We start from the raw sequence: 27,139 nt of genomic DNA, 5'->3' as shown, positions 1-27,139 counted from the left end.
GCACAAGAGTGGGGAAGGGGGAGGGGCTCTGCATTTTACTTATTGAGAGCATCCAATCAAGGGCTAGAATCCAGCCATCTTCAACCAGAGTGCCTGAGAGGCAGGGTTGGATAATCTTCAACTGCTACAAGTTCACACTGCCTTCACTCTTTTGTAAGTTCTGGCTTTTATAAAGGGCCACATTAATATCACTCTGCAATCAGTTAGCCCCTCCTTCCCTCCTTCCTCCCTACCTGCCTTCTTTCTTAAAACCTATGGGGCTGGCACTGCCTGTCAGCTTCCTTAGTGTTGCCCTTGTAAAGCTCAGCAGGGAGGGAGATGGTGCTCTGGCACCACCTACTATGAATCTCCCTGTCTTCTGCCCTGTGACTCCCAATGTTGGATCTACTCTACATTAACAGGTGGAAGATGTGTGCAGGCACAACATTTTATATGTTGGTGAAAACCCTTATTTCCAGAGTCCATTTTATTTATTTATAAACTGAACTTTCATAGAACTACACCAAGGTGTAGTACATCGTACAAAATTACAATAAGAACATTTATATATAAAAAAATAATAATCTGTAAAAACAGTGATAAATATTGCTTGTTAAAAAGAAATTCACACTGCACTAACTGCATCTTCCACACCAGATACAAGAGTAGCCACACGCAGAGCATGTTATAGTAATCAAGTATATCTCTCTGAATCCAACCTGATTTAATTTTGGGCTTACCTGTTCTTATCTTGGTCCTTTGGCGTTCGCTTACTAGAGAAGCTAGACTGGCTCCCTTCTTCTTCACCTTTGTGCTAACAGGTGAAGACTTTTGGGAACAGGCTTTTGGGAACTGGCTGCTTTTAATGTAAGCACTGGGGCTATGTTGTTTTTACTGTAATTGTTGGTTTGGTTTTAACAGATATATGAGAGAGAGAAAGAGAGACAGTTTTGATTCTATCCATGTTTAATTGTCCCTCCCCATGTTTTAAGTGGTTCTTTTTATCGGTAAAGGTAAAGGTAAAGGGACCCCTGCCCATTAGGTCCAGTCGTGACCGCCACTGGGATTACGGTGCTCATCTTGCTTTATTGGCTGAGGGAACCGGCGTACAGCTTCCGGGTCATGTGGCCAGCATGACTAAGCCACTTCTGGCAAACCAGAGCAGCGCACGGAAACGCTGTTTACCTTCCTGCCAGAGTGGTACCTATTTATCTACTTGCATTTTGAGGTGCTTTCGAAATGCTAGGTTGGCAGGAGCTGGGACTGAGCAACGGGAGTTCACCCCGTCACGGGGGTTCGAACCGCCGACCTTCAGCCACTTTAAATCCCATTGGGGGAAAGATGGGATATACTGTAAACATATTATGACAGCAACAACAACAGCTATCAGGGATGGCAGCAATGGGCAGCTGCTAGCAGGCACCAGAACTCCAACAGGACCCAACATTGATGCTTACTCAAAGCCCCAGATTTTATGGTTCTTCAGTCAGCAATATGGTGGTTGAGTTCTGCCTTTTTCGTTTCCCACAATGCCCTGGAGTGATGCTACATCTGGGGAATTGTGATAAAATAGTAACTTCCAGGTTCCCGTATTGCTGATCAAAGAATGAAATAACACAACACAACATCCTTGCTAAAACTACAGGGTCTAGGATGTGCCTGAATAGGAGACTGCCTGGGAATCTCAAGTGCATTGAGAGCCAGTGTAGTGTAGTGGTTAGAGAGTTGGACTAGGACATGAGAGACCAGAGTTCAAATCCCCTTCTCAGTCATGAAGCTCTGAGTGAGCTTGAGCCAATCACCACCGCTCATCCTAAGATGCCTCATAAGGTGGTTGTGGAGATTTAATGAGGAAGGGGAAAGGTAGGCTATAAATGCAATAAATAAAAATAAAATAAGTGGGAACATATGTAGGAAGCTGCTTTGTGCAGAGTCAAAACACTGGTCCATCTAATCCACTATTGTCTAGTCTGACTAATAGCAGCTCTTCAGGGTCCAGACTAGGAGCCTTTCCTAGATGTGCCTAGAGATACAGGGCTGGAACTTCCGTCCTTTGGCTTGCAATGCATGAGGTATAAAACTGGACTGCAACCGCTGTCTGTCCTGACTCCCATCATGGAAGGAAGGCAAGATGTAAATGCAATTAATAATGTGAATCGGAATACCCTTTATCCTGGCTTCTCTTGGCCACCAACAACCATATGCCTCATGGCAAACAGCTCTAAAAATGCTTCCGTTTATCTGGCTTTAATTAAAAACTCAAACTTTGTGTTATGCAAACCTGCAAATCTTACAGATGAGCCAGGCGGAGGCGGGAAAACCAAGTAAACATTTGCCTTCTGCTGTTTTGTCATCATGCTGGCATCACACTGCACATCTCTGAACACAAATTGTAGGAATGCTGGGCTTGGTGAAGTAATAGTAGTAGGAAATGCCAATGCTCAGACTTTGGATTCATGAGTCCAGTTTAGACATGCTTTGGAAATGTAGTTCTTTAGCTCTCTTCTGCTCAGCCATTGACCCTTTCTCTTTGGATTATAGAGCTTTGTAGCTCACAAAGAAAAAATAAATAAATAGCTACTAGGATTACAGGTGGGGAGAGAACAGTTGTGCTTGGGTCCTTCTGGTGGGCATCCTATGGGCATCTTTGACATCTGATAACTATGTCTTTAGAGCTTACCCTACTCCTGTCACTGTAATACTGGATTTCAGATTGCTATAACCTGCCCTGGGACCTGATGGTATAGTGCCGGGAGGTTATAAATTGAATTGATCATCACTATCATCCTGGCCACTGTGAGAACATGCTACTTGTCTCAATGGGCCTTTGTCATGATAGAGCAGGCTCGTCTTGTGATTCAGACCACCAAAAGACAGAAACGAAGATATGTACATATTTGAATGTTGAAGGTCTTCATTTGTGGCAGGCAATAAACATATGGGGCAATAAAGGGAGAAGCAGAAAGTGCAGGGGGGGGGGAGTACAGCGTGGAGTTTCAGGGTGTTTTCAATGGATCTAGAAGCGGGATGCTCCCAGCTACTCATAAGTTTGAAGCTTAGGGAAACTTCTATCTATGCTTCTACTTCTGCCTATCTGCCCAGACAATCTACAATTGCAGTTTAATTCTCCATGGCTGTTCTTGCATCATCTATTAAGATACAGAGAGTTTATCCAACTAGTCCAGCTGTTTGGGAGATAATTACTACAGAACCCAACCTGCTGTATAATAATCCTTCTGGGCACGCTGCCAAGACCCTGAGACTCATTCCCCCGATGGCTGAAACTTCTCCATTTCATTTAAGAGCCGCAGAGATTGGAACTTGGGATCCTTGTATGAAATACATCTTTGGCAATAATTGGAGATGGGTAGGAAGGGGAAGTATGAGCTGAACCCTATTAAGAGCCAAACTGTGTGGTACATATAAATGTGATGTGAAGCCACATCTTGTAGGAAAAGCAGCTTCGAGGAGGGGAATTTGCAGGAGAGAAGCAGTAGAGAAGAAGGTGCTGAACCCTTTCCCCACACATTGTTTTTCCACATCCATTCACCCAACCCAAGTCACTTTCCCTAATCCATTGACACACATACAGAGTTCCATGTTGGTGTTTGCATACTAAAACAAAATTCCACATTATTCAATACAAATGAGAATGTGATGCTTTTGTAACAATTGGGCACTGTCTGACCAAAGCTGAACATTATTAAGTGCTAGTTATTTCAGTGAGAGAGAAAACAATTAACTAGATGAAATCAGTGGTGAGTGCTTAACTGTGGCAGGGTCAAGCTGTTCAACTACAGAGGAATTCTCTTCCAGTGGTGTATTGGGGGGGAGTATATGGAAGAGTAAACATTTGCAACTTCTACCTACGATCAAAAAGATTTCGGCCTTCTCTTCTACTCAAGTCGAGTTCAGCTCTTGAAGGCAATCACAGGTGTATGTATACAACAAGCTTCAAACATTGATCAAAGGAACACAGTTGACTAGGAATGGTAGCAAAGGGATAAGAATAGTTTGAAGTGGCCCTAACAGTGCAATCTTATACACGTTTATTTGAAAGTAAGTTCTACTTTGTTCAGTGGAGCCTACTCACTTGTTGTCCTGGCCCCAGCTGCCACTGACGGATGGGGGATAAATTCAGTGACGTTCAGCTTTTAATGCATGCCTGCATAATTTGCACTTTACACTGAAAGTCTAGTCAGAATCTGTATGCCAGGGGTGGGCTGAGGACTGTGTTCCCTTGGTGTAAGTGCTCAGGGGTATGGGTGACTCTAAAGCAAAAAGTGGGTAGGACACCCCTTCTGTTTCTCTTATTATTCACACACACATTCACAGACACATGTGCAAATATGCATGCACAAGCACCAACTCTCCAACCCCTTCATTCATCCACCATCCATTCTCCTCCATTCATTCTTCCTCCTTTGGCCACATTGAAGGAAGTGGGCAGTTTCACACAGCCCCTTAGGCCGCAGATTCTCTACCTGTGCTGTGTGTGGAATGTGGGCATGTTGCAGTGACCTGTGTTTCCTAGGACATTTTGAACTGGGAAATACCTTGCAGCAATTTCCTGAACAAATTAGTGTATTTTGTGACCTCAGTTTGCATTGGAAACTTCTCGGATGCCCTAGAGTGTGATCTAAATTACCGTGTTTATTCTACTTGCAGTTAGCAAAGAAAGCTAAAAACTTTTAAACTCCCAAGCTTGCCTGATACTTTATTTGTAATGGCTATCCATTCATTGTGACTAATGAACTGATGAAATGGAAGATTTTCTGCGGAAATATAAAGGCGCTGGTAAAATGTTGTTCATCTCCAGCACCCATGTGCCATGGGCTGTGCTCGCTTTGGTGAGTTTGAGCCAGCATTTCTGTCTAACAGGGGAAGGAAAAACACATTTTGTGGTGAGATGCCTGATTCATTGTGGCCATAGCCTACTATTAACACATGTTAATTACTGGCACTTAATTACAGAGCGAGTTGCAACAGCACTGAATCTTCTCTCTCCATCTTCTTATTTCTTTCTTCCCGCTCCCTCCCTGCTTCAAAGACTGAAGACAATTTATATATATAAAAAAACAACACAAAGACTAGAGGGCTCTAGGTTCTTGAATTTCAGGTCTGCTAACACTGCTGGCAATAAACTCTTTACTTGCCTCCCCCCTCCCCTCCTTTTGATTGAAGAACACTAGAAATCAGCTGGGGAGCAGGTGGTGCATTGTGTTAGATTAGCACTGATTGAATTCTTACATAGGCAGCTGATTGAGGCTGCTGTTCAGCAAGCACACGACTCCACAAACAGTGGGCTGCAATGAAGAGGGCATTTTGCTGGATCATGTCCCTTAATCAGCCTCCTTGATTCTGTCGATACTGTCTGTGGGTGTCGTTCACTTGCTTCCTCCCCGGCTCCTTTCTCTGGGCCACAGAATAGAAATTCAGACCATGCTAGAACTGGCCAGCTACTTTTTTGCCAGTTCAAAGGAGGAAGCCAAATTCCCAAGCAAAGAAATTCTTGGTGCACCCTCATTCACCAATAGTTACTTTAAAAAAAAAAAATCAGACTAGAATCTGCAGACACTTTGTCACGTGTTCACAGTAGTGGCTGGAGCCTGTTAGGACTGGAAGAGTGGAAGAAAGTTGGGGAAGCCAGCAGTAGATGGCGCCAGAACCTTTGATAGATGGAGCCAACTCATTCTAATTGTCTCCCCATCCTCTCCTTTCTTGCTGGGGTCTACAAGGGCCACCCTGAGGTTGAGGAAGAAGAAGGTGGCATGCAGTACCACCCCCTGGCCTGGCTGTAAGTAAGAAAGCAGGCAGGTAGAGGCTGGATTAGGGTGGACAAAGGTGGATAGGGTACAGTTTAAGGAGCCAGCCTCCACTGTTTGTTTGTTCATTATTATATTAAGTCAAGCACAACATGCCCAGGTTAACTGTTTTGGCTGGTGCATAAGTTGTAAAATTCAAGGTGCAAGGACCCAGCCCTGCCTTGGAAATCTTAAGCTGTGCTTGTTAATGGCCCTCTTTGGCAGGGCTCAACCCATGATCCTGCAGCAGGGCTTGTTTTAGGGTAAAGGGAGAGAGAGAGAGATGGATATGGATGGGTGATGTGGAAACTGGGTTGCACTTAAGAGAATGTTGCACAGTTAGTTAACTGTCCCTAAACACAACATGCAGGTTGCCTGGACAATCCCATCCCTTGATAGTAGAAGCATGTGAAGGTTGATGGTGTGGTTAATTGGTGATGAAGAAAAGGCATTCTGTACGTGCTCAACATGACTTCCATTTTAAAAATTTAAATCCATGTATTCTGAGATTGTGTCCTGGCACCGAAGAGAGGTTCAGGAGGTTCAGTCGTGTTCTCTGTTCTGTGCAGCAGGAAATGGGTACCAGCAGTGAGAAGCAGGCATTATCCAGAGCACCATGCACACAGCAATTGTGCCCAGCGAACACTTCCTTATTGCTCAACTGCCAAGGGCTAGGAGATTGAGTAGCATGCTGGGTAGGTTTGCTTATTATCCCTTTGGCATCAGGAGATGAACAACACAATCTTCTGTGTGTCGACTCAGAAGTAAGTCCCACTATGTTTAATAGATCCTGCACAAGTCAAGATCTTCATTGCACATTGTATCTGAAGTAGTGTGCATACAACCGAAAGCTCATACCAATAACAAACTTACTTGGTCTCTAAGGTGCTACTGGAAGGATTTTTTATTATTATTTTGTTTCGACTACGGCAGACCTATCTGTAACTAAATTGCATAGACTGTAAGTCATGGTAAATACTTGGCAGCATATGTGTGGACATAAAATGTCCATTCCAATTATTAACATTAAAACAATAAATACATGCTCTGGGCTGAATTTATGAGACGTCACTTTTGCAGAAGCAAAATTGGCTATATAATTAGTAATATTTTAATCTTTTCCCTGAAAACGAATTACAGTTTTTCCATGGAGAAGACCTCTCCTAAACCTCAGAGACAGGTGGAATAACCATTAGGGCCTCCCCTCTTGATCCTAATCCCCGACAAAGTCTGTAGGGAAGGAACAGAGGGATCTTTTAGATATCTGGGACCTACGTTCCATAGGGCTTTGAACAGTAGAATGAGCATCTTAACTCAGGCCCATAAATGAACCGGCAGCCTGTCCTTCTTGTAAGGCTTCCCATACAGGCATCTGGTTGGCCACTATGAGAACAGATTGCTGGATTATGTGGATCTTTGGCCTGATCCACCCAGACTCTTCTTGTGCACTTAAGCAGCTACCCAGAAGAGCCTGACCCACCTCCAGCACTTCCCATGGTTTGAATAAATGACTTTCTTACTCTCTGAAAACTCTGAGCCTTCACATGGCTGATAAGAAAAGTGCCAAGAAACTTGGAGAAGGAACTTGAATGGAAGTTTTCCAATAAATGGAAGGATAAACCTGTGGCTGCATTAGCAGCAACTGTGCCAGCAGAAGGGATTGGGAGTTAAGGCTAAGAGCCTTCTGTCCTCATTACCATGAATAAATATCACTGGTGACAAAGCGGAAGCTGGATAGGCCCCATCCTTCCCTCTAGGACCTATTGTATTAAACCTGGCACTACATGCCACAAATGTCATTGTACTGGAGGCTAATTTGACGATTTGTGTTGTTGAGCAAGGATTAGCGCAACCTCATGTTTTGATGGCCTGTTTCTAATTTGCATCTTTAACGAGTTGGGAACCCAGCCAGGTCCTATTCTTTTGTGTTTACTTCTGAGGAACAGTGTTTATTTCTGATGATGGCAAATAAATCTTCTCTTTCTCCCTCTGCCCCCCACTCCAAGAACAGAATGCCATTGGGCCTCATCCACTCTGTGACCAGAGGGGCTGCAAGATGGAAAGGAACAATCCATCAGTGATGAACCCTTTGCATGGAGGGGGGTCATTAAAATCTTCTCCCCCCAAAAAAAAAAACCCTAAGGGCCCCACTCCTGTAGTGATTTGTCCTAAGATTCCCGGAAATCTTGACAGCAAAATATGGAGACCTGGTCATTTATTTGTATAAGAAACATGCTGTGGAAGTGGACAATTTTAGAACCAACTCTGCAAAGAACTGTTAGCTGTTCTGTTTAATTGAAAATAAATAAATAACATTACGGCAACACCTTTAATAAGTCATCTAAAATGCTACAGAATATTGTGCAAGATTTTCATCTCATCAGGCTTGAATGCAGGGGCCATATTCCCTTCCAGGCAATGTTCTGGGGGCCACATGCCAGTGGTGGGCAGAGCCAGAGGCAAAGGGGTCAGAGCAAAACATGCCAATTTCACTTGTTGGTAGAGTAGGCTGATTTCTACATACGCCACGCAGGAGTTATCAGAATTTGTAGACACATTCCAACCCATTGTTACTCCACCCTGACTGCTGAAGGAAATGTATCATCTGAGAATAAAGTCCCATCTTCAGGTAGTAAACATTCCTCTTCCTTCAATTTAAGATCTCACAGCTGAATGTCTAAGTTTAGTCTTAAAGTTACACAAAAAACAAAGGTGGTTGTGTTGGCCATTAAGGGGAGAAATTCAAAGTCCACATTAGGGCAAGACCTTTATTTAGTCCAGCAACTAAATGTGTCAACTACAGAGTGTAAGTTTCTGAGTTCCCTAGAGTTCTTTATCAGGCAATGTCGCTCCTCATCCCTGCAAAGCTAGGTGATCTGTACTGATCTGGTTGCTCAATGGTACGAGTTACAGAGATCATATTTCACCAACCATGTCTGCGGACATTTCAAGGTCTTGTGGGTGTCAAGAATTCCAGTAGTGAGTTGCAAAACAACCCACTGCTGCAGAATTCTCTCCCCCCCTCCCCGTGAATTGTTTGAAGCACTGAAGAGGTTTTATAAAGCAGAAGCAGCTGGTGAGTTGGTTGCACCACTGTTGACCTGGCCTTCTGGCAGCACAGCTGATACCACTTACTAGAACTTATGGAGGAGAACGGCCAAGGAGATCAGTGCTGTGCAGGCACACCAATGGAGCCAACTCAGTGCTCCTGCCAATGCTCCCCACAGCACTGACCTCCCTGACACATTGCTTCCCCCTTCCCTCCCTGAGGCCAGGTGTGCTAACCTCTCCTCCTCACGGACTACTCCTGCCGTCAAGGAAGTTATTTCAGTCTCCGCACAGAATGAATGACTTAGACCCCAACAACCTTATTGACTTTGGCCTGAAATAGATGGGAAACTGCCTCCTTCCACACAGACCCTGTTAGGTGGTAAGATCCTCAGAGGAGACCCTCTTGCTATTTCCTACACCTTCAGAGGCTCAAGTGCATGTGGGGGCAGGGCCTTCTCTGTGGTAGCCCTTAAGTCGTGGAACTCCCCACAGGGGTATGTCTGGCACCTTCATCATACAGCGTCCAAAGAATGCTGAAGACATGTCTCTTTACCATAGCTTTTGCACACCCCACAACATTTCTCCAGTGAAAATAGGGACACCCTGAGGAAAAGCAAGACATTCCAGGATCAAATCAGAAGCTGGGACGGCTTCTGTAAATCCGGGACTGTCCCTGGAAAATAGGGACACTAGTAGGACCTGCTTTCAACCCTTGCAATGTATATTTTAAAATGATGTCTGTGGTTTTAAGTTGTTTCAAACAGTTTATAAAACTGTGTTTTAACATTGTTACCCACCCTGGGACCTTAGGATGAAGGCCGTGTAAACAACAATAACAAATCCTAGCAGCACCGGGGCTATTTCCATTCCCTTGGGAACTCTGGAGTTTGATTTCTCTTCTCTTTTTGTGTATTTTACAGTAGTATGGTTATTTTGGAGATGGACTGGAAACCTCCAAGAGAACGTTAATGTGAGGTTTGCATTTGCTTTAATTGGATCCTCTCTAGGGGAAACCTCCTGACTTGATTCAGTGTCGAGCTTTGTTGGAGCTTGTCTGTTGAATCTAAAGACTTTGAAGGTATCTCTTTAGGCCCTCATTGAGTGGGGGCTTTGTCTTAATCCTGGTCAATTGGGGAAAGGTTAGAAAGAGGGATGAAGAGGAAACACCATAGGCTTAAGTAAGCTAAGTGGCAGTAGTTTCTGAGCAAGAATTATAGTGGCACTTGGTAGAATTATTTAGCACCTGCTTTTTTATTTTTATACCTCCACTTTGGGCAGACAAACTTGTTTAAGAGTAGGAATGCATTTGAATGCAAATAAACTAAGCTTGCTATCCGCCCACCTGCACTTTCTGAAAAAAACAGGAAAATGTGGTTCAAATACAAAATAATGACATTTGGTTCCCTGCTTGGGGTTGGTGAACACCTCAATTTCAGTTTCTCAAGCTTTCTCATACCCCCTCCTCACAAAAAAAATATTAAGTTCATTTCTCTGTATCAGAAATCAGTTTGTGATTTCTTTTCTTCATTTTAAAGTCCTCAGCAATCAATTTTCTCCCCCATCTTTACAAAAAGTATAGGCAATGCATGCTGAAATCTAAAAAAAAGCCAGAGAAATTACTGAATAAGATTTTTCAGTGGTAGAAGGTGAGGCCTAGCTATGGTGTCTTTGCTGCTCTTATGACTATCATAACCTCCATAGTGTCTGCAGAATAGAGTCAGTGTGGCATAGTGGCCAGTGGCGTAGCGTGGGTTGTCAGCACCCGGGGCAAGGCAAGTAATTTGCGCCCCCTAACCCGTGGATTTGTGCCCCCTAACCCGTGGATTTGCGCCCCCTAACCCTAACCCCCAGGTGTTGCGCCCGGTGCGGCCGGCCCCCCCTGCACCCCCCACGCTACGCCACTGATAGTGGCTAGAGTGTCAGACTTGTGAAACCAGGGTTCAAATTCCTACTCACTGGGTGAAACTCACTGGGTGACTCAAGGCCTGTCACTGCCTCTCAGCCCTACCTACCACACAGGGTTGTTGTGGGGATCTGTTTGGAGGGGGGTGGAAAGTAGGATGCAAATGCAATAAATAAGTAAAAGCCCCGTTCTGTGCCCAATAATCATGGGACACCTTTGCCCGGTGGCACTGTGGCCCATGGATTACAGCAAAATACTGGACAAGGTATCTTCTCTGTGTGATGGGTTCATGGGAAAAATCTGTCCCATGACCCCTTGCTGAAGAGGAGAGGGAAAAGCCTATACTGTGGTACCTCCATTTATGAACTTAATTCGTTCCAGAGGTCCGTTCTTAACCCAAAACTGTTCTTAACCTGAGGTGCGCTTTCACTAACGGGGCCTCCCGCCACCGCCATGAAACTTCCACTCACATCCCAGGGCAAAGTTTGCTATCCGGAACACCTACTTCCGGGTTAGCGGAGCTTGTTACCCGAAGCGTTCGTAAGAAGGACGCTACGTAACCCGAAGTTTCACTGTATAAGGCTGATTCCCCTGATGCTCTCAACAATTTGGCTTTGAGAGCTTCCCGCTCACTCACCCTCCTAGAGCCTTCTGAGCAATTTTGGGTCGCTGGTTGACAGGGCCGGAAATGATTTTTTTTTTCTCTCTCAACGTGATTGGCACATAGTTGCCATTTTTCTGCCTTTCCGTCAGTAAAATTATGACTTTCTGTTGTTAGGCAGAAGAATATTGTTTGTATGAGGGCAGAAATGGCATTGGGCAGGGTCAACATATTATGGGGGAGGGGGCATAAGGCGCCTGAGGGGAGGACTGACCACAGCAAACCCAAGCATGGGTTCAGTATCTGTCTGATTGGAATCTGCACCCTGCTCCCTCAGGGAGACCTTGCTTGTTCGGCTTACACCATGGCAAGGTTCAACACTGGTAGACTCCCGTCATACAGGTTTGGAGTGATCCAAACCCAGCAGATCCATCCCATCAACATGGGGCTTGTGGAATGATGAACTGATCCTGGGATCCAATGCCACGCCAACCCTTGCCCTGCCTGCTGCTGTCAATAAAGATTTGTCCTAATTTTATTCCATCACAGTTGTACACTCTGGTTAATTTGCTGCTCTCATGGGTCACATTATTTGCCTGCCTGGGCAAATAAAACAAGTCACAAACTGAAAAACATCCTAAGCTGCTTCTAGGAAGATGTAATCTTCATATTACTTTGAAGCATAAAAAGAGTGGGATATAAATGCAGTCAATAAATAAAGAATAACCACTGTGGAATAAATTATGCCAGGGAGGAGGGAAAACATGACACAAATGTTCTCTGTGCAGAAAAGTCACATAATCTGACTCTTTTATTTGGCGGCAGGGAGGGCAGCAGATTTTGGATTGGATTTTTTATTTTATTTTTTGTCTTCTGTGAAAAAGGACGCACAGCCCTGTTTGTAGCAGTTGAATCTATACATAAATACCAAATAAATAAGTAAGTAAAGGCTCAGAATGAGGGGAGAAAGGAAGAAAGAGAAAACCATTTGGCCTTGCACAAAGTCAGAATTTACACATCAGAGTTTCCTTTTCCCCCCCTTTCCACCCACTGCACAAAGACAGCATGAAGGCATCCTGATTGTCTCTTCAAACCGTGATCCTTGTACTTCATCTTTAATGAGGAGACCGCCGAGTTCCTTGAAGGGCTTTATGCTAGATATTTATATGAACACAGACATGCAAGTTGTCTGTTTTACATATTACTGCCCTGATTTTTTCCAGTCCATGCAATGAATAATTTACCAAAAACGTGTGTAAGTATCTCTTTATTATTCATTATAATGAACTGAGACAGGAGTAATAGTCCACTAGACTGCAATCCCCTTAGGGCCCAACTTAACTAGGCTGCGCTTAGCTCTCCCACAGTTAATTTGAATAAAGGGAGGGCTCCAGCGTCAGAACAGCAGGGCTGCTGCAGTCGCAAGTCACGATGAAGATGGATAGGAAGTGGGCTGCCGGAGAGTGGAACGAGCAGTAGCGAAAACTCTGCACGGTGGAACAGAGGAAGAAATTGCCAAGTGGAAAGTGAGCGGCTGGGCCTACAATGGGGAGAGGGAAGCAATGATGGACTGTCCTGTTTCCTTTGCAGGGAGTTGCTGTAGGGTTTAGCCAGGGCCGGCTCAAGGCATTTTGCTGCTTGAGGGACAATATGGTGCCCTTCCCCAAGCCAATTGGACTGCTAGTTGAATCTTACTGCTATACTGATGAAAGAAGAGTGTCTGCCACTGCACTTGAGGGCAGCAGGCTAGTGTAGTGGGTACAGGGCACTCACAGCTCTGACCACTTCCTGCACCTTGGCATCTGCCGCCTGAGGCAAATGCCCGTCTCATTGTAGGGCCGGGCCTGAGTTTAGCTGGCTCTATGTCACTCAGAACTTCTTAGACCTCTAAGAAGCTGGTGAGCCGCTTGTGGCCATGGGAATGGTGATGCCGGCCCAGAGAGGAACTGAGCACACCTGTCAACTGAACCACTTGCTTATTACAGATGTATATACCCAGTAGATTGCTGTGGTCTTCAGGAGAGTTTGTTGTGTGAATGCCAAAGATCTCAGGAACCTAACCTGGAGGAATTCAGAGCAGGGCTTTTAGTGTAGCTGCTCCTGTCCTGTGGAATAGCTAGCAGCCCTGCAGAGATACAACAGGCACCCACAATCTGTACTTTCTGGAAACAATTCAAGATGTTTTTGTTCTGATAGGCTTTCCCAGGTGGATAAATGGGTCTTTACCTCAGGAGTCCACTTGTTAGGTTTTTAGTCTTGTTTTAATTGTGTTTTCTGCTTTTGTGCTTTTAAATATCTTACATGTGAATTGCCTTGAGGCAGTGGTTTAGAAGGCGATTCACAAATTAATAAACTGATGATGATGATACAGGAAAGGGTTGATTAATTGCTGCAGTATTTTGACCAAACTGCGGGAGGCAGTGGAAGACAGAAGTGCCTGGCGTGCTCTGGTCCATGGGGTCACGAAGAGTCGGACATGACTAAATGACTAAACAACAACAACAACAAATGACATCATAGCTAGTAAAAGATTGAGTCAGTTGGAAGCCATTACTCTGTTTTGGACTTGCTTATAGGAAGGCTGGTAGCAACCTATTCACTGTGTCTGGAACTGTTTGTGAGGTTGCCTTGAAAGAAGTTTTCTTTTGTTGTGTGCGTGCAAAATGTTTAAGTTGAATGTGCAGCTGAGACTGAAATATAACTGTCTATTAAAACAACACCAACACAGTTTTAGCCAAGATATCTGCTTTTACGTGTAGGATATTTATTCCACTGCTATATAATACCATGCATATATTTATATTTCCTTCACACCACTTATCCATCTCAATGTGCTCTATATCTGATGTTCTGTTGTACAGCCATGGCAAATGCCACAACCCATTGAGGGTGCTTTTCTATACAACTCTGTCTAGGCCGTCCTCCCTATCTTCCTCATTTGACTTTCCTTAGCTGGAATGCATTCTTCAGCTGTGACTATGTCTCTGCATTTCCTGAATGGAGGGTGGGCAAATGTGGGTTTATAGAAACCTCTGACTTTTGAAAGGCTGAAATATAGCCTATTGTGCAAAGACCCCATCCATCTTGTGCAGGCATAGGCAAACTTGGCCCTCCAGATGTTTTGGGACTACAATTGCCATCATACCTGATCTTGTGCCTTTGGCCCCAACCACAATTCAGAAAGTTGACTGTGAAGGCCTTTGGCCCTTATGCTGAAAATTGTTTCCTATTACTGCTGTAGTGTGACATCATATTCAGCACTGGATCGAGCCCATCAGAAGTTTTTGCTTGAAGTTTTCCAGTTAACAGTAGAATTACTAATAAAAAGATTTGTCTCTGTAACTGTTTACAGAGTTGTCCAGAAGAAAGTGGAGGGGTTATTTGGGGGGGGGGCAGTAGTGGGGCAAAAGAAGTGCATCATTGAATACTGGGCCTGGAAGCCATAAGGCTACATCCAGAGCACTCATTCCGTTAGTGCAAGTATTTTTTGCTTGTGACACAAACTCCCCCTGCTCTCACCCTCCTATGCACGCCTCATACCCTCTCTAAATCTGTACTGGGGGGTTGTGGGAACCCCACAACAGACTTGGAGGATGCTGCAGAGTTCCATTGCACTATCATAAATTCTTGCGCCAATGAAGTGAGCAGAGAAATCACCTTGCCAATAAAGGTCCGTATAGTTAAAACTATGGTTTTCCCAGTAGTGATGTATGGAAGTGAGAGCTGGACCATAAAGAAGGCTGATCGCTGAAGAATTGATGCTTTTGGATTATGGGGCTGGAGGAGACTCTTGAGAGTCCCATGGACTGCAAGAAGATCAAACGTATCCATTCTTAAGGAAATCGGCCCTGAGTGCTCACTGGAAGGACAGATCATGAAGCTGAGGCTCCAATACTTTGGCCACCTCATGAGAAGATAAGACTCCCTGGAAAAGACCCTGATGTTGGGAAAGATGGAGGGCACAAGGAGTAGAGGACGACAGAGGACGAGATGGTTGGATAGTGTTCTTGAAGTGACCAACATGAGTTTGACCAAACTGTGGGAGGCAGTGGAAGACAGGAGTGCCTGGCGTGCTCTGGTCCATGGGGTCACAAAGAGTCAGACACGACTAAACGACTAAACAACAACATATTGGGGAACAACCCATAGCTTTGGGGGTTGGGTTATGATGCAGTATTGGCATATTGGGGTATACATTTTTATGTGCAGGAAAATTATACCATTGCAATATAATATTGCAATAGTGCATATTATTTTACATCTTCTCCATGCCGCTTCTCTATCTCAGCATAGCTTTGTAGCGGACGCTGCACTGCACACAACCCTTGGCAGATGTTAGTAGGCCATTGAGATGCCTTTTATTCTACCTAATGGACAGGGAATTTGCTGTGGCTGTTGCCGTCATTCTTTTTCTGTGGGTGCTGCTGCCAAGCTTACGGGTAAATAAACCCAGCATTTCTATCAAATGGAATTAAAGCGGTATGTGTGCTTGAGGAACATTCTAAATCCTCACCCTCTCCTTTCCTTTCTTGTCTTTTTCCTCCGCCCCCCCTCCTTTTTTGGCTTTGTTCTTTGCCAAGTGTAACTAACCGCTCTGAAAATGTACTTCTTAAAGCTCTGCAAAATTAAGTGGTGGGGGAGCAGCAAAGTGGAGAGCATGATGGCAATGAATAGTCAAAATGGTCCTCTATGGTTGTCCAAAGTCTTTTGTGGAATAAAACACCTGCTCTCCCGTACTTCTTCTTTTCTGCATGGATTCAGACGGTGGCTAGCCATGCGGTCTTCAATTACAAGAAGGTGGCTTTGATCACACAGTAATGTTATTGTCTGTAGCCCCTTAACCGTGTTTAAACCACCATTTCTCCTCAGCGGAAGTAATCCTGGGCTTAGAGTGTGAGTGAATGGTGGTTACAATGGATGACCAAGAAGCTATATCAAGGGCTGCACAATATGCAGCTGATAATACCTGATTAATGGTCAGACGCATCCACCTTCTGTCTAGCCATTGCTGTTACGAAAGCCTGGGAGTGTGCTTTTATTGGTGCTGCAGCATGGTTTGGTGGTGCAATAGTTTCACACAGCGGCTTGGTTCAAGTGTTCACCCGTCTCCCATATGGTTAGAATCACATGAGGTAGAGAATGGTGAACATGCTCGTTGACCTGCCCCTTTTCTGTATTTTCCATCACTCAGCTCCATCACACTCTACACATTTGGAACATAAGGGATCAGATAACGGTCCCATTTAGTTCACCACCCTGTTCTCACAGTGGCTGGCCATATACCTGTGCAAAGCCTATAAGCTGGACATGAGCAAAACAGCCCTCTGCCCACCTTTGTTTCCCAGCAGATGATATTCAGAGGCATAAAGCCTCTGACAGTTGAAGTGGCACATAGCCTAGGGTTGCCCTACGCCCGGGAAAACCCAGACATGTCCTCTTTGGGGGGGCCAACATGCCCATATGGGTGAATTTTTACATTTTAAAGGAAATGTTCAGGTTTGGGGGGCTCAGCTCAGGCTGCTTTGCATGCCGCAGCCGCTGCCAGCCCGGGCCGGGCCGGAGAAAGAGGCATGTGGGCGCGGTGGAAGCCCTGCACACCCACGCCCCTCTTTCCCTGACTCAGGCTGGCAGCGGCTCGGACTGTCCTCTTCTTTTGCCCTTCAAGATACAGCAACCCTAACATAGCCATTGTGGCTACTAGCGATCAATAGCCTTCTCCATGAATTTTCCCAGTCCTCTTTTAAAGCCAACCAAGTTCATGGCCATCACTGCCTCCTATTGGAATGAGTTACATAGTTGAACTATATGGTGTGTGAAGAATTATTTTTATTTCTTTGTCCTGAATCTTCCAACACTCAATGTCATTGGTTGTCCACAAGTTCTAGTGTAGTGAGAGAGGGAGAAAAACTATTTCCTATCCACTTTCTCCATGCCAGGTATAATTTTATATATAATGGAACAGTAACTTATACGGTGGACAGCCTGCTCCACTAGCATAGACTTCCCATGCAACTTAGAACCTTTGCATGATCTAGATTGTAAACTGTGCAGGAAAGGTAACCATTGGATGCTGATTCATGAGAAAGGTCCTGAGTGCATTTTCTCTTTCCATGGACCTGCCAGGTGGTTGGAACTCCATCCCTCTCCAGGTCAGACAAGCTCTGGGCATCACCTGATTGCTCAGGGCTTTGAAGAATGTGGGAGAAATTAATTCAGGTCCCATTTTAGTGTGAAATCCACACTTCCAAAACAAATTCACAAACTGAAAGCCTGATCTTCTTCAGCATTCACACTTCTCCGAATTTTGTGACGCAGTTTTCCATGTATAGAATGTGAACAGAAATGTATATAATAGCAAAGAGTGCATGAAAATACATATATCTGTAAAGATAACAAAAATGCAAACTTGCATATACAAGGCAAACTTTCATTTTAAAATTGTATGTGCATGGAAGTGTATACAAATTTCATGCAAAGTTGCTTAGCAAAATCACAATTCTGCATAAATGGGGTGAACCAAACCTCAGACTGGAAAAAAAAATGAGAGAAATAGGAATGGACAGATCCACCCATCCCTACTCTCAGGGATGCTCTTAACTTGGTGATAGCAATGGCCTTCTCATTCCTTTTACCTCTTCCTCCCTTTCCAGGTGTACCGTGGATGACAGGGTGACGCGAGTAGCTTGGTTGAACCGCAGCACTATCCTTTATGCTGGAAATGATAAGTGGTCAATAGATGATCGGGTGGTTATCCTCACGAACACCAAAACCCAGTACAGTATCAAGATCCATAACGTGGACATATATGACGAAGGACCTTACACCTGCTCTGTACAAACAGACAATCATCCAAAGACATCACGAGTCCATCTTATTGTGCAAGGTAAGATTTGGCAAAGATGCCTAAGAAGAAAGACGTTTTTATGTGGGCAGTTTCCTAGGCTTCAAATGGATGCTGTTGCTGATGCTTGGGGAGTTAGGAAACTCAGAGCTTGTTCTGATTGTCTTGTTGCTCAGTAGCTGAGCTTCTGGATCTCATCTTGTACTTTGTCATTTGGAAATGAATGATGTCTGCTGTCTTGGGGTGCATTCAAATGTGGGGAATAGTGCATTAATTTTCCTGGTCATAATGCTAGGGCTTCTGCCCGGTTTTCTGATGTTCCTTTCACACTGCAGTACCTTCTGTGCAACTGTAGGTTTCTGCACAATAACAAATGTCATTGGACAGTGTCTCTATTTTCCCACCCTTTTTGCACATGTGTGCTTCTGTTCCCCCATGAAAATGACAGGAAAGAACTGTATGCTGGTATACCACCCCAAATATCATCAGTTTACCTTCACGGTTTCCCAAACAATACAGAAATGAGTGCTAAACATGCATTATATTCCATTGCTTTTCCAGAAGGGGCTGTTACATCATGTGAAAGCCCAAATATAATGTGAACAATATTTGTCTGGAAATTGAATCAATTGCCATTTGAATGCAGCTTAGGTTAGATCTATTAATTTCCATGAATAAGAGTTGAATTCCAGGAGTGAACAAAGGAGCATGATAGGCATAGCTGATGCAGTGCAAACACCCCAGCAAGCATGCTGGACCAGCTCTATCTGTGCATTTTCACCACATCCACATTGCCCCTGCCTTGCCCCTCTACCTCCTGGTAAGCAGCAGTGGTGCAACTAACCAGAGGTCAAGTGAGCAGCAGCCCCAACTCTCCAAACCTCCTACTACTGTTGAAGTCTAATAGCATGTTCCTGAATGCACAGTTTCATTGAAAGAACCCAGATGTGTCATTGGTGGCCCAGCTCTAAATATTTGCATTGGCTTGCCCAGTGGAGGCTGGTCCAACAGGGCACTGCCCCACCAACTTTGGTCTGGATTCTTCCAAGCTCACCTGCCTCTGCCTTTGTTTCCTTAGTTTCAGGGTTGTCCTTGTAGAACTCAGCAGGGAGAAAGATAGGGATGGATGCAAAATGGCTTCACTCTGTCATTGGCTCTGCCTGTCATTGCCTCTGGTGCCACCTACTGTTGACCTCCCTGCCTTACACCTTAGCTGTCCCTATGGGCATCAGGTGTCACTGGGCATGTCAATATATGAGTCACATTGCTGTATTCCAGAAGAATATAATTTTTATTTTTTTTAACAATGTTGTAGCATAACAGTTGTGTGGGGGTGGGAGAAGAGGGAATATGCCAACACGTTTCTGAAACACAGATGAAGTCTACTGTGTGCTTTGGGTAGCACTAATATAATATTTTGTTCTTTTATTCTTGCTTGCCACTTTAGGCGAGTAATTGTGGGAAGCTGAGTAAAAATAAACATGTTATTGAAAAGGCTGCAGTCCTAGCCTCACTTGCCTTGGAATAAGCACTATTGAACTCAGTTGGGGCTTACTCCCGAGTAGACATGGTTAGGATTGCAAAGTAAGATTTTCTTGCGGCAGGAAGCACTCCAGCAACATAAGGAGATATGCTGTAGCACCCCCCCCCACTTCTTTAATAACCCTTGGAATGTAAGGGACAATATCTCCAGTGGGAGCTAAGAATACAACTATGCTTGCATTTCACAAGATGTCTTTTCTAGTGTCTGTCTATATTTTATTGTGTTGTGAATAGAGACACGTTTTCTCCCTTTCTCCTGACTGAGATGTAGATAGATCCTTTAAAAAAAATAAAAATCTGCCACCAGGACACCTTTTCCTTCTTCCCTAGAGTCTTTGTCTGAGCCAGTACTGTGACAGTCAAACCTCAAGCACATGTGCTTAAGCAAATTAGTTTAAGATACATATTTCTCTCTCTCCTCCCCTCCCATCATACTGAAAACATCTCTTAAAATCATGTTGCAATGAGACTGTAGGGGTTAGCTGGTGCATATTTTGGAAATATATAATATATATAAAAAATAAAAACAGTCTTCCTTTCCTGCCTGGTATAAGAGCTTGAGTTCCAAAGGAACAGAGAGATCTCTAAATATGGAGAGGGATGCCTCAGAGCCACCTTAGTGGCCTTGACAGTGGAATTATCTTCTTTGGGGAAAATACAGTGCCAAAATAAAAGAACTGTCAGGTACTGTAGAGGAAGACTCAAACAGAACAAGGCTATCACTTTCTGGAGGAGAGAAGACAGATTGTGTAAGTATGTCAAAGTCATTGCAGGCCATAAAGGGCTTTTGGCAGAGAACTTCAAGGGGGAATTGCTGCGAGTGAGCTGCCTTTGCGTAACGCGAGCTGTTGAGGAGAGAAAGAGGGAGTACCCAGGCCTTTCCCGACAGAAGCATCTCGGAGCTTCTACATCAAGTGGCACATCAACAGGAGGAGGAAGCCCAGAGCATGTCCCCGTTTTTTGAGGAAGTTCGACTGAAAGAGAATGTTTGATCCCACAAGGAAGAATGAGAATGGCTTTTGCTGCTGTTCCTATGGGATGATGACAGCAATGATATGGAATATGTTCAACGGTTCTGAGTTTTACCCCCAAAACAGAAGAAGCTGCTCACATTCCACATCATTTAAAAACAACAACAACAACTGGGTTTAGGCAGTCTATATTCCGTGCTGAGAAAAATCCTGCAACTTGCATAGATTGAATTCTGCTGCCTGCATAAATTATGTGAACTTAGTAGGCATGCATATTTTTCTCTCGTTCTCACAGTGCCTTAGTTTGGAAATTCCACCCATTAGTCTGAATTTTAGGAAGGGTTTGAAAGAGATAAAACAAACACACTTTGGAGGAGGGAAATAATGGCATTGTGGTTTCAGGTTCCACTCTAACCTCCATCCGTTTATTTAAACATCTGAAGAGAGACCTCACATATGTGTACAATTGTGTGTGCACCAGGAGCTCTCCATGTTATTATTGCCTTTCCTTTGCAGGGTTTCCAAGTCTGCAAACATACCTCCATGTACACACATGTGCATAGGGTTGTCAAGTCAAAAGCATCCTAGACCCTGATATTCCAGGGCCTGAACCTGAGACCCAGGGGTGGCCCCAGTGATGTCATTAAGCATGACACATTAAGCATGACAGCAGAGTTGCTGAAAAGCATGTATTTCAAATAAAAACAGCAACAAGTGAGCAAAGAGGTCATTAGCTGGAAATTAAGATAGTAACCTAAGCTAAAATCAGTGTTCGCAGTTCCCAGCGGAAGTAAGGGGGTATTTCTTTCTCACCTGCGTTCTTGCCCTCTGGGAGATTCAAGGATGCAGGTGAGAAGGAAAGTGGGGGGCAAAGAAGCAAAGATTTCAGGTCAACCCTTGCAGTCTGGCAACCTAGCAGTATGTACACCAGTTGTCCACATGCAGTTCAATCACTGGGCATAGGTTGGAGGCGGAGCCTGCCACTTTACCGCCCCTCCCCATGCACCTATTTTTACCCATATTGCATCTCTCTGTCAAGAGGCCCCTAAATGGAACTGGAGAAATCCTTACCTCGTGTTTCCTCCTTACAAGGGAGAAGCTGTGCTTGGATATCTTTAGTTATTCGTATCCAAATGGTTTTCTGGCGGTGTGTGTGTGGGAGTGCTGCTTTTGGGAGCCTGCTATTGGGTAGATAGACCTGTGCTTCCCCCATGCTTAGAGTTGCATAAATAATTGGCACCCGGGGAACGGAGGGTGAACTTTTTTTCTCCCTCACAAATAAATGATTCATAGAGAAAAAATATGCCCAAAGCCGATGGATAAATTATTCACAAGGAATAATGTGACCTGCTCAGCTCATGAGGAGGTCTTGTTTCTCTTTCTCCTTCCCCTGCCCCCCCCCAACTCCCAGCCCCCACAGTCTCCAACTGCTAAGCAGAGTTAGGCGTTAAAGTCCCTCCACCCACTTCATTTAGAAAGTAACTCCAGAGGCCCCGGCTTCTTAGCAACAGCTATCGGCTTTTGTCCAGTCTATAGATTAATTTTTCAGAGTTAGTGTTAGTTCAGGTTAGATAAAGATAATGAAAGTTTCCTAATCCTCTTAAAGAAGATTTATCTGGCTGAGTAGAAAGCTCTCGCAATACAATAACGCATGTATAAAACTGGGGCCTAACCCTCTTCTTTAATTTCAAACAGCTGATGGATATTGATTTTGCAATGAGTAAATCTGAAGGGGGGAGAAATTCTGTGCTTCAACTTTTTTTCTCCCCCTTTTAAAGAGAGGAAGAGGGGGGGGAATTCCACCACACACAGCGCGACAAAAAGAAACATTAAAATAATTTGTTTTCTCTTTATCTACATTCCTATTAGGAGAAAGCAGAAAAATATATTGTCTGTCTGGATTTTTTATTTTTATTCTTTTTACCAGTAATCTACCATAGTTATCGGAGAAAAATATCCCCACCCATAACGGTCATTTATCTAGTTAATTGAGCGTAGATCTAGCAGGGGACTATGGGCAACTACCAATTCATGTTTAGGATTTTGTGAAGGTTTGAAAACTGCCTCTTGTATATATGCTTTGTGTTTACTGTATATATGCTCATTCAAAGACCATGTTGTTTCACACACCACTCTGGTTGATCCACAGTCCAAACAGGTTAGGCAAGAGCTCCCAGTTCTTTGACCACCTTAGCAAGGCCAGGCAACACCACTACCTTGTCCTTCTCACTAGCCATGGAGAATGGGGTTGGTTTAAGTATTGTGAGATGAAATCCTCACCATTGCGACTCTTAACAATCCCCCGCAGCTTTGGACTCGTGAAGCTAGTCTGAGAAATTTACAGAGACATCAGATGCTCAAACATCTTACAAAAGCCAGAAAGTGTTACTATGAGCGCAGTGATCAGTGGAGTCTGCCTTTTCTACAATACAAAAATAAAATAAAATGGTACACTGCACATAGACTGAGAAAAAAGAATGATACAGAGGAGTTTAGTTTAGCCACCATTGGAACATAGGCATCTGCCTAATGCTGAGTCAGTCTATTGATCCCTATGGCTCAGTATTGTCTGCACTGACTGGCAGTGGCTCTTTCCCATTTGGGAGGGGGGGGATATTTCCTAGTCCTGTCTGGGGATGCCAAGGATTGAACCGGGGACCTTCTGCACATGAGACATGTGCCCAGCCACTGAGCTACAGCTTAGATAAGGATAAGAGCTGCTTTTCCCCAGGGAAACACACAGTTTAGTGCTGAATTGAAGCAAATGCTAGTCAGGTTTTCTGCAGATTGACATTTGTTCCAATTTATCAGTAAAGAGAGGGTTTTCTGGGGGAAAGCACTGGGGCAAAGGCAAAAGCATTTGAACCCATGCATAGAAAACATGTGACAAGCAGAAAACCTTTAGGACCCATGCTGTCTAGGCACAGAACAAGCTGAAGTGTGGACAAGCCCTAACAATCTGTCTTTTCCCAGGGCCAGGAGTGCCAGCTTGGTCCCGTGACCATGGGTGCCCAGGACTGTGGGTGCCATTCAGCGTGCATGGTCCTAGCACCAAAATTTGTGGGTGCCTTGCCCCTTCATGAGGGATTTTGTGGGTGCTTGGGCACCCAGGGCCCCAGGGTGTTGGCACCTATGCTCAGGGCAGACCATTGGTCCATATAGTTCAGTGATGCCAAAGCTGATTGGCAATACAGTGGTACCTCGGGTTACATATGCTTCAGGTTACAGACTCCGCTAACTCAGAAATAATACCTCAGGTTAAGAACTTTGCTTCAGGATGAGAACAGAAATCGTGCTCCGGCGGTGCGGCGGCAGCAGGAGGCCCCATTAGCTAAAGTGGTGCTTCAGGTTAAGAACAGTTTCAGGTTAAGAACGGACCTCCAGAATGAATTAAGTACATAACCCGAGGTACCACTGTAGTTCAAAGGGGTTTCAGGCACTTATCATATGCATGCTAAGCTGCGACCATTCTCAAAATTAAGACATAGCAAGCTGCCTTATTCTGTTAGACCATTGGTCCCTCTAGCTCAGCATTGTCTGACTACCAGCTGTTTTGGGAACATGAGTGGGGAGAGTAAAGCTGCACCCATTTCCTCCTAGGCATCTGTTGGCCACTGTGGGAAGAGGCAGCTGGAATTGAAGGGGTTTTGGACTGATCCTTCACAGGCTGTTTTTGTGCCCTTTTGATCCAACTCTCTGTGAATTGCATAGCTGTGAGGGAAGATCACATAACAGTTGGGGTTTGTGGTGCACTCCTGCCAATAAATCACTTTGACTTTATCTATTTATTACAGTGAATGCTGATCTTGTAGTCTTTTTTGCCTCAAGGGACCAGTATCCTCCTGGCTACAACCCTGAAGCTTCATGAAGTGCAGGAACAATAACACAGGGGCAGCCCTCTTCCTTGCTGATGTGCATTTCTTCCACCCGGGCTTGAAATCCATCTCCTGACAACAGTAGTGGTTCTCTTGAGAGTTTTCGCTTGCATGTTGAACTATCTGCTTGGAAACTCTTGATGTGATTATCTTTTCTCTTTAAAAGGGTCCGTTTCCAATCCTTTGAGTTAGCATTTCTATTAAGTGCTCTGCCCAGTTAGAACTTACCTGGCAAAAACCTGGAGGCAATAAGATTCCTCGGGAGCATTCAGCAATTTGGAGGCTGGGTTTTAACTCCTTCTGTACAGTACCTAGTATTTTTTTAGGCATGATGGTGATAAGGCTTCTTCCCCGCCCAAAGATATTCAGATGGGATCATGCTGGTCTTTGTAGCATCACTTAGGACTTGTTCTCCTGTTTCAACCTGGATAGAACTACTTCCATGCAGAGAGAAGTTTAGGGGAGCATGACCAGTTCAGCATGGAGCCTTGGGGGTGCCACAAAGGTTTCCTCAACTACAATGGTACCTCAGGTTACAGACGCTTCAGGTTACAGACTCCACTAACCCAGAAATAGTACCTCGGGTTAAGAACTTTGCTGCAGGATGAGAACAGGAATCGTGTGGCAGTGGCAGCAGGAGGCCCCATTAGCTAAAGTGGCACCTCAGATTAAGAACAGTTTCATTTTAAGAATGGACCTCCGGAATGAATTAAGGTCTTAACCCGAGGTACCACTGTATTATGTAGAACACAGGCACCACTGAAATTTGAGACCCCAAGGCCCTTCACAGTTCCATGTCAGATCTGGAACAGGAAAGTAGTTAAACTCTGACCATGCCAAGACTTGCTATTTATGCTCTCTCTCTCTCACACACACCTCCATGTTCAGCTTTATTGGATGAGTCCATTGGGTTTTCCTATTCTGAGAGGAAGAGGGAAATGTTCCCTCTTTATTTTTTCTGAACTAAATAACTTTTCTCATGGAGGTATTGTTCCAGGTCCTTTATGGCACTGACTCCCTAGAGTTTCAGGCAGGAATCAATACCTTCCTAATAAGATACAAGAAGCTGCCTTATTCTGCCATAATCTTGGTCCACCTATCTCAGTATTGTCTACTCTGTCAGTGAGTTTCCCACATGATTCTCTTTCAGCCCTGCCTGGAGAGGCTGGGGATTGAACCTGGGACCTTCTGCATACAAGGCAAGAGCTCTACCACTGAGCTATGACCCTTCCCTACATGGACTGACTGCTGTATATTCATTTTGATCTGCTGATGCTGCTCTTCTTGGTCCTGTTACTTTTTGATGTTATTTGTTTTGGATGGCTTTTACTGAAAGATAATGGTTTTAATATTTTAATGAGTTTCATGTATTACACTGGATAGATGGAGTTTGTTGGCTGCTTCGTATAGAAAAACGAGTAAGCACTTAAATAAATAAAACCAGATGGATAAGAAATGGCAGGCGCACTTCAGCGTTAGTTACAAATTACGGCGTTAGGTACATCTTGTGCTGGGGATTATGATCATTTAAATGAATACATGCTGAAGATCATGTTGGTCAAAATGAGTGGTTCCTCCCCTCCCCACCTCCTTCACTGTTAAATATCCAGGCTGGAACATGCTGTCCAATGCGCATAACTCCAGGAGGCATTGCTTTTGGTGGAAAAACCAACAAACATGACTTAAAGCCACGCTTAGTGGTAGCTTAGGCTAATGAAGCTAATGGGACACATTTTGCACTCCGACTGGCTGGCAAGCGAGGCATTAATGACCTGTTAGCAGCCGTGTTCATGTCAATTAATTTATATTTGTATTTTGCAAAACTTAAAAGTTGCCCGGTTAGATTATTGATTCTTTGTCCCTGTATCCAATTTGTTTTTAATTGCACCACTGCAGGGCCCAGCCTTCCCTGGTAGAAACCCTGTGATAAATCTGCCAGGGACTCAACAATCAACAATAAATGTGTCTCTTCATGTCATTATTAATATGTCTCCTGGATTGGTTCATTACAGCAGTTAACAACGGTTTATAAGAGCTAGGATGGCAGAGTGCCAGGGTGGAGGCTGTTCTTTTTTTTGCTTTTTTTAATCCAGTGGCTATTTTGTCATGATACGATTGATGGCTTCAGGTCTCCTTTTCTGTATGTGTGTGGATGTGCACACAAGAGAGAAGATGAGAAAGAGGGATGGGGGGGAACCCAATAATTTAATTTAATAAAAGTAGAATATAAGTCACCTAATCCTCTTCTTATTGGGGGGGGGGAGTTTTCTTTATAAAGGATTAGTTGACCTAGGATTTTGCCTCTCTTCCCACCTCCCTACTTCTCTCATTTCTCACGTATCTCAGCATCCAGTCCCTGCAGAAATTAAACTGGAACAGCTTCTGCAGATCTGGAAAAGGTGCGGACATGGCACTGAGTGCCTTCAGCAGCTCTAATGATTCCAAAGCAGCTGTAATCTCACAATCAGCCCAATTAGAATGAAGTGGCCCTTTTGCCTATCACAGGGTGTTGATTTAGCAAGGTGTGTGGCAGAGCCACGAATGGAATTCAGAGGCAGCAATGCTTCTGAAT

General features: G+C 44.3%; 1 protein-coding gene across 4 annotated transcripts in view; it reads left to right on the top strand.

Moving 5' to 3' along the window:
* Positions 1 to 27,139, top strand: part of LOC309520092 (opioid-binding protein/cell adhesion molecule homolog) — a 744,782-nt gene that overhangs the window by 567,266 nt on the left and 150,377 nt on the right. For all 4 annotated transcript variants that reach the window (XM_082201530.1, XM_082201532.1, XM_082201529.1 and 1 more), the window contains one exon: positions 17,989 to 18,221. In XM_082201530.1, the coding sequence (XP_082057656.1) occupies positions 17,989 to 18,221 (233 nt within the window). The remainder of the gene's footprint in view (positions 1 to 17,988; positions 18,222 to 27,139) is intronic.

The sequence above is a fragment of the Podarcis vaucheri genome (genome assembly GCF_965113315.1).
Source record: "Podarcis vaucheri genome assembly, chromosome: 15".
NCBI classification, from domain to species: Eukaryota; Metazoa; Chordata; class Lepidosauria; order Squamata; family Lacertidae; genus Podarcis; species Podarcis vaucheri.
This window is presented reverse-complemented; position numbering and strand designations above follow the sequence as displayed.